General features: G+C 42.7%; 1 protein-coding gene across 6 annotated transcripts in view; it reads right to left on the bottom strand.

The window, feature by feature from the left end:
• Nucleotides 1–746: 746 nt before the first annotated feature.
• Nucleotides 747–10,291, bottom strand: part of PNP (purine nucleoside phosphorylase) — a 55,799-nt gene continuing 46,254 nt past the window's right edge. For all 6 annotated transcript variants that reach the window (XM_073575521.1, XM_073575518.1, XM_073575522.1 and 3 more), the window contains exons 2-6: nt 7,626–7,795; nt 7,347–7,450; nt 5,804–5,979; nt 3,642–3,832; nt 747–2,322 (exon numbers count right to left, since the gene is read on the bottom strand). In XM_073575521.1, coding sequence (XP_073431622.1) covers nt 2,105–2,322; nt 3,642–3,832; nt 5,804–5,979; nt 7,347–7,450; nt 7,626–7,795 — 859 coding nt within the window. In that variant the 3' untranslated portion in view covers nt 747–2,104. The remainder of the gene's footprint in view (nt 2,323–3,641; nt 3,833–5,803; nt 5,980–7,346; nt 7,451–7,625; nt 7,796–10,291) is intronic.

Genomic DNA, 10,291 nt, shown 5'->3' with positions numbered 1-10,291 from the left:
ATGTATAATCTGCCAATCTTGGCATTCTCTGCCAAATGCTAATTGCACTGCACGATGTTGGACTGTAAGTAAAACACCCACTTGTAGGCGTCAGGCCCTCATAGAGGGTGTTTCTGATAGTTTGAGCAGACACATGGATGTTGGTGGCCTTCTGGAGGTCATTTTGCAGGCATTGCTCCTCCTCGCACAAAAGAGGAGGTAGCGGTCCTGATGCTGAGTTGTTGCTCTCCTACGGCCAAAACAGCCGTCCAAAAGGATGAGAACAGAGAAATAGTCTGTGGTCACTCCCTGCAGAACCACTCTTTTATAGAGGGTGCTCTTGCTAATTGCCTATCATTTCTACCTATCGTCTGGTCCATTTGCACAACAGCAGGAGAAATTGATTAGTGTGGTTGACTTGGAGTTACATTGTGCTGAAGTGTTCCCTTTATTTTGCTTAGCAGTATAGATTGTGAGCCCCAATGGGGACAGTGCTGATAATGTCTATTAAGCGCTGTGGAATTAATGGCGCTACACCGATGGGAAAAATAAAATTCTATTGCAAGGTGCTGCATTATCACAGTTTTTCTTTTGAGAGTACATAAAGAAAGGCTCAGTAAGGTGGAACACTGCTGTGAAGACAATTGGTTACTACAGTCGAAATCCTACAACTGAAGAGTGTTATGGATTATAGGAAAAGTCACAACACTGAGGCCAGTATATATCAAAAAAAAAAAAAAAAAAAAACCCAAACACACACACCACAATTAGAAGGTATCTGTGGTCCATCACCATTTTATTTAAGCTTTCTGCGTTATATACAAAGGATAGAGGTATATAGTATTTCAGATGCAGAAGGAATGTCAAACATTTATTACACAAAAAAAAACTAGAACTGTCTTCCAGAGCTAAACCCTCTGTAAATCGGTTTTCTATAGTACAGACTGCAGGAGTGATTTAGTGAAGCTACAGTACTCAGGGTAGGTGTACAAAATGCTTTTCTTGAAAAGGTCATTAAAACAAGCTTAATAAGATCACTCGGCACAGATTTACTCGCTTCAGTTTTCAATGCATCTTTTAGGATGCAAAGAAAATAAAAATCTGAAAGGATGTCATTCATGTCTTTCCTTAGTTTGGTGTAGTTAATGGTGCATTTTCCCAAACTCTACTGTGTAAACCTCCCCTTAGAGGAAAGGCCATTATGAAGCGTGATTGGGTGTGTAGAATACCAGTTTCTATTGTATTTAAGACTATATCCAAAAGAGACTTTCGTAAAGAAGGCCAGATCATAAGGAAGTTATGTAAACAAGCAACTACTCTGTGCATGGGTGGAAATCATTTTTTGGATCCATTCAACTCTACAGGAGATACACCAGAAAGTACAAATACTACAGTAGACAGATTGCTTAGCCCTGATACTGTGAAAGATCAATGTTCTGCAAGTGTACTATAAATAATATACACCAGTTACCCATGTATGGAAGAGTACAGTCAATTTATACTAGAAGCAATACAGTACCATGAAGTCGGGCTAAAAACCTTCATGTATTTTATAGGTTCACAAGTAGTAAAAATTACTACATCGTCTACTGTCTTATCACATGAAAGTCAAGTTTCCATTATTATTCATAACCAAACCATTGTGGATGTTCATAATTAAGTGAGGATTGTATAAAAAAAAAAAAAAAAAAAAAAAAAAAAAAAAAAAAAAAGTAATGTAGTCATAAGGGTCTAAATAATAAATAATATTTATAATGCTAAAATATTAACTTCAAGTTAATTTTAGTGTAACAATGATATTGTAAAAAAGGTACAATGAGCGGTCACTTAATATACACAGTCAAAACTACCGTAATATGCTCATACAGATATCTACAAGAGGGATAGCGGGAACGGAGAGCGGAAGAGGATTGAGTTGTGATAATATAACTGAGGAATGTAATCTGGTTCTCTACATAGCCGGCGGGTACAGAAATGTGTAGAGAACGGTGTTGATAGGTGCCCTCTAGTTAGAGAAACTATGCACAGCCAAGAGGTTAACATTACTTGGCAATGGCCAATAATTCTGCATAAAATAGCCAAGATGGAGTGGCAGTGCCTCCTCCAACCTTACAGGACACCCTTTCTAGAACACATTATTGTTCAGCTCAAGGCGCTTTAGCAGAAGAGTCACCATCTTCTCCAGGAATCTGGCACTGTCTTTTCCAGCTTTGAGCACTTCTTCATGGTTAGCGGTGACTTCACTGTTGTAGTCCATCACTGTCTTGTTTGTAATGAGGGACATGCCCAAAACCTTTAAACCACAATGTCTTGCCACAATTACTTCAGGTACCGTACTCATCCCTTGATAAGACAAAAATAGGTAAATGCAATATAATGTAATAAACACTGCTACATTTACACATTTATAGTAGAGCTTTTAAAGCCATGCCGTTTCTATAGCTCCTATTCATTTCACTATGATATGCAAAAATAAGGTACCTCAACCACTTTTTGCCATTTCTATAGCTCCACCTACAGTGGTCGCAGCCTAGACAGTTGTGTTCATGTCAGAAATTAAGGACCTTGACACACCTAAACCTCCCTACCCAAGACATTATGCTGAATTTTTTTTTTTTTTTTTTTTTTACACATCTGAGCAGTGATTCAGTATTGACTTCTTGCACTGGATCAGCAGAGAGTTGGTAGGAGATGGCATGGCAGTGTAGGAGAGTTTTGAATTTATGGGGTTTTAATTCTGGGGCACTGTAACAATAGTAGATTACATTAAGTGGGCATAGTGGCTATATTTATTAAAGGGACACAATGGCATAAACATTTTATTAAATTAGTTTTCCGGTGTAACAGGCCAGATTAACCCCCCCCGTCAAGAATATACCCGGGGTTCAAGTTACCTAGGCCAGATGATACCCCAGGTATATTCTGTCTTAGGCCAAACTATACCCCGGGGTATAAATTGGGATTATACCCCTTCGGGTCAGAATATACCCCGGCTGCTGTAGATCCGATTTTTCACGATTTTGGGAACCATCAAAAACGAGGCCCCAGGCAGCACACAGGGGCAGAGACAGTGAATGGGGTCCCAGGCAGTGCACAGGGCCCCAGGCAGCACATGGAGGCAGAGACAGCAAACGGGGCCCCAGGCAGCACACAGGATTAAGTGATATACTCAAGAATGGGCCCCAGACAGCGCTGCCTTCCCTCCTTGCACGCTGCCTCTGCGCCCCACCCCCACCCCCGTGTGCTGCCTGGGGCCCCGTTCACTGTCCCCTCCCCCCCCCACCATGTGCTGCCTGGGGCCCCCGTTTGATGGTTCTCAAAAGCGTGAAATATCTGATCTACAGCAGCTGGGGTGTATTCTGAGCCTAGGCCAATTTTTTACCCCGGGGTATATAGTTTGGCCTAGGCCAGAATATACCCAGGGTATAATCTGGCATAGGCCACTTTAACCCCAGATATGTCCTGGGTGGGGGGGTGGGGGGGGTAATCTGGCCTGTTACAGCAGGACTGGCGTACATTTCGTCAGTGACTGAGAGGTGGGAATAGCCTTTTAAGCTCTGTGTGGTTCTAAATAAATGTGGACTTCAAAACATTATACTGTATACATATTTCATTCGCTACAAAAAAAAGATAAAACATCCTTCAAGATTCATTTTACATACCGACTGCATCAGCTCCAAGGCTACTCAGGAATTTACATTCAGCAATGGTCTCAAAATTGGGTCCTCCAAGACTACAATATACTCCTTCCCTCATCTTCTCTGAGAACCCCAGCTCTTGTCCAACAGCCAAAGCCAGCTTTCTCAGGTCCTTGTCATAAGCATCAGACATAGGGGGAAACCGAGGGCCAAACCTTTGTAAAAGACCATTGGTTGTTAGTAAGGAAGAAACAAACAATTACACCTCATGTAACAATGTGATTCTGGATTTACGGTGTGGCGCCCCCAGGAGTATGTTCGCCACACTGGTATTGCCTTCCTCCTAGGGAGGGTGATGTCAGGTTTGGAAGCAATGAAGGGTCTCTCTGGCAGTTAACCATAACATGCAACACAGTTCCCACTCCAGGCCAGCAGAAGGAGCTCTGAACCAATACTAAAGGGAGGAGCTTCTCTCTGGGGGCCAGGAGGGGAAATTATTCAGTTCTGTGAGGAGGACGAAGTGTGTGGACGTGGAGAGAGGAGCTGGGGGGGATTGAGCAGAGAGTTGAGGCTCATTCCCAGCTGGAGCACATGATCTGGAGCCTGGTCTCCAAGGTTGTATGGATACTGACGGTCCTGCAACAGAAACCAGAGGAATAGGAAGCTGTAAATGCTCTGTTGCCATCTGAGACTCGGAGGCACAACAGCGACTTGTGAGCCAAAGGAGATAGAAGGCTACAGCTGTCTGTCATACGAGGTAGATCCAAAAGGGAAGGAGGAACATCAGTGTAACACAGTACTGCATGTACCTCAAATAAGCGCTAGAAAGGAGACTACACAACCCATCTGCATAGAGAGATTTCTAAGGTGCTTCCAGGCTAATCAGCTCCTGTGCCATCTGTAATCTGGAACCTGGACTGCATTTGCCAAGCAAAGTAAAGGTAAAGAAACTGCACCCTGTTGTGTCCTTGCCTCCTTCCTGCAACCTCTTCAGCACTGCTACATCTCTGTGCCAAACACTGCACCCTCTTCCTAAACACCTATCCTCACTGCCCTCGGACTACAGCCCTGCCTGTGGAGGGCTACATCATCATTGCTGCACTACACCATCTGTTCCAGAGGATCTGTCTGCAGTGTCGGCTTAACACCTCCCTTGCCGAACACCACAGGTGGCGTCACGAATCATCCACTCAAACTTTATTCCCATCACTCAACCCCTTTTACATGGGCGCCCAGGGCCACGGGCCAGGTCACCGCTGCTGTGACAATCCCCTCTGAGAGACCGGTCCGGTACCGAGTACCCCACTGCCCTGGGAGGGCGACCCAACGGCATGCAGGATTCCCCCCCCTGGCGTGGGCGGTTGGGGAGTACGGCGTTATAAGTTGCATTATTCAATGGCACCAATTTTTGAGAACATATTTATTGAATACGTTTTTTTTTCCCCCTAACCATTTCGGGGGGGGGGGGGTAGAACTTTGGCGTTTAATAGACAGTTTAAGTAATTTTGATATTCACACACACTACACTTACGTGGGTTAACAAGACTGACCCTGCCTGCTCCACTTGTGCTCTGTTAGGCTATATAGACATCATGGAGAGGACCTTGCCCGTATTACGATTCTGTATTCATCTTATTGGCAGCCATGTATACTACATTTCCCCTGTACCTGCTGGGAGTGACTTTTTGAAAAAACCGGACCACAGGTCCTTTATGGTCCCGTCACACACAGCGATCTCGCCGATTTTGTGACAAATCAGCGAGATCGCTGTGTGTGACGGAGATCAGCGACTGCCCCCCCCCGCCGGTTATCACTGATCGTGCTTGAGCGGCCTGGGCCGTTTTTCAATCGCTGGTCTCCCGCTGCCCAGCACGCATCGCTGCGTGTGGCAGTGAGGCCAGCGATCAGCGACGCTGGTTGCTAATGTAAACGTCGCGTATCCAGGAGCAGCGGCTGGCGTCGCTGGTCCTGATCGCTGGGGCTGTCTTGTGACAGCTCACCAGCGATCAGCATAACGATGTCCCAGCGATCCCATCATGTCGGATCGTTGGTGGGATCGCTGGGACATCATTTAGTGTAACGGGAGCCTTACACAGGGGTTATCATATGGAAACAATACCATTAATCTAATTACAACAGACAATTCCCTTTTAAACAGCAAAGGTCAAAGTAATACAAATGCTCACCTCTCCTCATTAGGACCAAGGAGTGGATTTTGTCCTGCAAATCCTGGCATATTTATGTGATCCATTATCACCATTATGTCCCCAATGCTATAATCTTGGTTCAGTCCTCCAGCAGCATTAGTGACAATTAGTGTTTCAACTCCAATCAGATGGAAAACCCTTATTGGAAATGTAACCTGGTAAAGAGGAAAGAACAATAGTTACAACCTAACATTAGTTTTCTAAAAACCATGATTGTGAGAACCATAAACCATATCCACTGCCCCATCTCCAAGATCCTATCCCAAAATATGTAGTAGGTGTAATAATATTAGCAAATACCTCCAATTAGAAATGTAGTATAGCTCTTCGGATTTGTTATGCCATTTGCAGGGCACTGCAATAGCTTGGGTATCCATGACCACAACCACTAGCAACTGTCACTATATGATGAGCGGTTGTACCTATGGATACCCAATCAGAAGAACTAGATTACATTTTTAATTGGACATATTTGATATTATTACACCTACTACATATTGGGATAGGATCTTGGAGACAGGAATATCCCTTTTAAATGGATCCGGAATTCTCACTAACAGTCTACACCCAATTTGCTAAATAACGGAGAACATGTGGACAACCATAATATCTAAGCAATTGTTTTATCCCCATGTGGTATGCCGCAAAGTGGCCACTTCTATGGGATATCGGATATATAGTATGTTCACATAAAAATTCACAGCATTTATATGGACTGTGCATTTTGAATACATTCTGAGACCTGCTGACAGGCAGCACAAAAAGGGTTAATCTTCCCCTCCCAGGCTTGATTAGGTGACCGAGCTCTGTAATATGCAGAAAGTTCTGGAAAAATGCCTCAGGGCAGTCAGCCAATGACTGCAGCTCTTCACTCACAGAGGGGGAGGAGCCAAGTCCTGGGGGAGAGTTTTAAATTTGAAGTAGCAGTGTGTGGTCAGACATCTTAAGAGGAAGCCATTTTTGTAGGTTTAGGAATTACCTACTTTCTCCCTGCTGGATTTGCTTAAAAAGGGGAGATAATAATCTTCATATGAGGAAGACTACCATTGCACCTCTAGGAAGAAGAATTACCTCAGGGCAGAAAAAGTGCACAGTGCTGAAGAGATAATCAGACTTAATAAACTAGAGGTTACTAAGATCTGCCTGTCTGCAGGTACACAGCAATCATCAACCGTGAGTGTAATCCTGTACCTCAGTTTACGGCTGTTTGTAATAATTTTCCCCATTACCTTCAGTAAAAGACTTCTGTGTCAAGTTCTTACGATTGATTCATGACTGGGGCTCAAATGCACCAACTACTACCACCATCATCCTCTTCTGCCTAGAGGCAGTTACTGTGCAAACATTGTATTGTGGAGTTTCCTGTGTGCGTGTAATCTGAGAAGGAAAGACTTTTCTCCTGACAGAAGGCTTGGCCACCGTAAGATGCATCATACCCTGTCAGGAGTACAACCCTCATTCGTACACCACATGAGAACGCCACACCCATTCTGGTAGTATTGTATACAGTATATGTTCTCACCTTCCACAGTGGGTAACCTTCATAAGCATGAAACCGTCCTTGCATGCAAACACATGGCTTCCCGTTCAAGTTTCCAAATATAAGACGACCAGCATGTCCTGGAACTGCAAAATTCAGGAAAAAGAACAAATCAGCAGAACTGTATATAGGCATCATTACAAATTATGTGGTGTGGCGCAGGAGATAGGTAAAGGGATCATGCAATCTTAATCTCAGGACAAAATGAACATGGGATTTGGAGATCATAAACCTTATAAGATGAATACAAATTTTCCATACCTGTACTGTGTGGGAAGTTTGGGATGTCGCCATAATTGAAGGCCATCTGATCTTTTAAGAGTTCACCCAGAGCGCCAAGCCCAGAGCCACATACAATGGCCACTGCAGGACGATGTTCTGTCTTGGATATGAGCCAGTCAGCAGTCTGCTTGTATTCTTCATAGGTGTACCTGAAGCCACAGAAAAAAAAAAAAAAAAAAAAAAAAAAAAAACACACCACATCAAAAAAGCCAAAATCTAGAATATGCAATATTTTTAAAATATTGAAAGTGTGACTCAACAGTGTTGACAAAACCACCTATAAGGAATTTGTATCTAATCTGTTATATCTAAAGCTTCATCAGAACCAAACATGGCAGTGAGCCAGTGAAATTAAGTAGCATCAAAAACTTGATGTGCGCACAAAGCGTTATTCTTACCTAAGTGGCCAATGAATTTGCCTTAGGTTTCTGCACCGCAGTACTAATGTACTGTTAAAATGGGAACGAATAACTTCCAATTTCAGAAAATGTTATCCACATTTTATAATGTACATAAGAAAATTAGAATTACAGAAAGCAGGCAAAAGCTAAACATGTATCTATTGACATTGAAAAGTCAGTTTATAAAGAATGCACTGTATGTTCACATGGAAGGAAAAAAAAAAAAAAAAAAAAGCTGTAAAACCAGACCACTGGGTGTGTAATAAAATGCAGGCATTACAGTCCCCATAAAATAACTTCCAGGAAAGCAGACTTCTGGGGTCAGGTATCCGAACAAATGCATGAGAAGCATCAGCGGTACCTGTGCCGGGGAGACAGGCTGCAGCAATGGGCCTGGTGTAATAGGGCCCGCTGTGCGTATGTGACGACACTAATGGGATTGCACACGACAGACTGATCTCTGGCTACATAATACCGGACTAGAACATATGGATTCTAACGTTATCCTTAAAACAGAGTGAGGCTCAGTTATTCATAGAATGGCAGTGAATAACAAAGAGAAGCTCAACATTTCTCAAGAAAACCTTTCTATATGTGTATTGTAGGTGCATTAAAATACTTGCAGATCACAGTCTTCACTGGCTTCCAGCTCCAGCCTGACTCTTGCTGATGGAAACCAGCTAAGACAGCGATGGGTTAGTATTTCAGTGCACAAATGTAGAAGAGTTCTGATGGGAGCGCTTCTTTAAATGGAAATCTGAAATGAAAAATTCTCTTTATTTACATGATGTGCATTCAGGGTATAATGAATGGGAGGTGTGCAGCCGCTACACATCTGTCTCCCGTATATTATATCTTGTATGCCCTTTTTTTAAATAAATGAAATCTTGAATGAAGATTCATGTGGTGAGTGAAGCGAATATACCTCTTCATGAAGGTTTGGTAGCAACTTACGCAGAGCTCTATCAATTTTTAAATTCAGAGACCTGTGCATTTTGCCCCTTTATATCTGATCTAGTAGTGCTGGCCTTATCTTCTTGTGGTGAACTCATTAAAACATTACCACGTTAAGAGTGTCCAGTTTAGTTTTTTTCTTACCACTGTTTCCATAAGCATTCAGTTTTTTCCCCCCTTTTAATCCACTGTGTGGTTCCAGAGATATGGGCCTTTTTATCTAGTGCAGATTAACATCCTTAACTAAGGGGGCAGGGCTCACAGGGCAGCTTTAAGCCACGCCCCCAGAGTATCAGCAAGCCATGCCCCTTTCATAAAGTCCAACAAAATCAGCACTAAATAAAAAGGCCCATCTCTCAAAACGAAACCTGGCTGCTTTGGGCTTAGTGATGGGTCCCCTGTAAAGCCTGTTCCACATTTCAATTTTTTTACGTCAGTCAAAATCCGCCAGTTTCGCCCCTTTTTTGGCGGATCCATTTTTTTCTCCCATAGACTTGCATTAGCGGCAGATTTTGACTGACGGTCGTCCGTTGCTTCCGTTTTTGGACGGAGCCGTTTGAAACGTAGCGGCTCCCGGGCGGAACAGACGGACTCTGAAACTTTTTTTTGTAGCGACAGTCCGCTTTTTGCAAGTGCGCATGCCCAGAAGATTTGCTCAGAGAAGAATTTTAACCCTGAATACTACCGTAAATATTCTCTCTCCCGACTTTGGCAGTTGCTACGGATCTGGTACATCCGTTTAATCTCCAACGGAAACGGATCTTTTTTTTTTTTTTTTTTTTTAAATCTTTGGTGGATTTTAACTGACGTCAAAAAATGGAAATTTGAAACAAGAAGTTTGAGTATCAGATTCCCTTCTTTGAATAGCCTCACTCAGTTTTCAGGGTAATGTTATAATCCTTGTCAAGACAGGCATTATATAGTCAGAGATCAAGTTTTGTTGACAAGAAAAAAAAAAAATTCCTTGCAATTCAATTGAATAAAAGGCAAATAGCTTTATAGATTCCGTTTTAACCTAAGTATTATGTTCGTTTCCAGGATTACAAGTTCACAAGCAATATGTCAAGCCCAGGGGGGCAGTGGTTTGGGGGCGCGAGTACCTCCATTTTGAAGTCACCCTTCATATCTCCACAGATTTGATTTTAGACAATGCAATCCTATGTTTGCAACATCAGTTTTACAAAAAAAATAAAAAAGTCAAAAATATTATATGAATATATTAGGCTCTTGCACCAAACTCAGTACATATTTCCTAGAGGCCATTCGCACAAACTTTCATACACGTTTCAA

The sequence above is a fragment of the Dendrobates tinctorius genome, unplaced genomic scaffold, assembly GCF_039654945.1.
Source record: "Dendrobates tinctorius isolate UK_male_01 unplaced genomic scaffold, ASM3965494v1 ptg000044l, whole genome shotgun sequence".
NCBI classification, from domain to species: Eukaryota; Metazoa; Chordata; class Amphibia; order Anura; family Dendrobatidae; genus Dendrobates; species Dendrobates tinctorius.
Note: the sequence above shows the minus strand (reverse complement) of the source record. Positions and strands in the feature narration are given on the sequence as shown.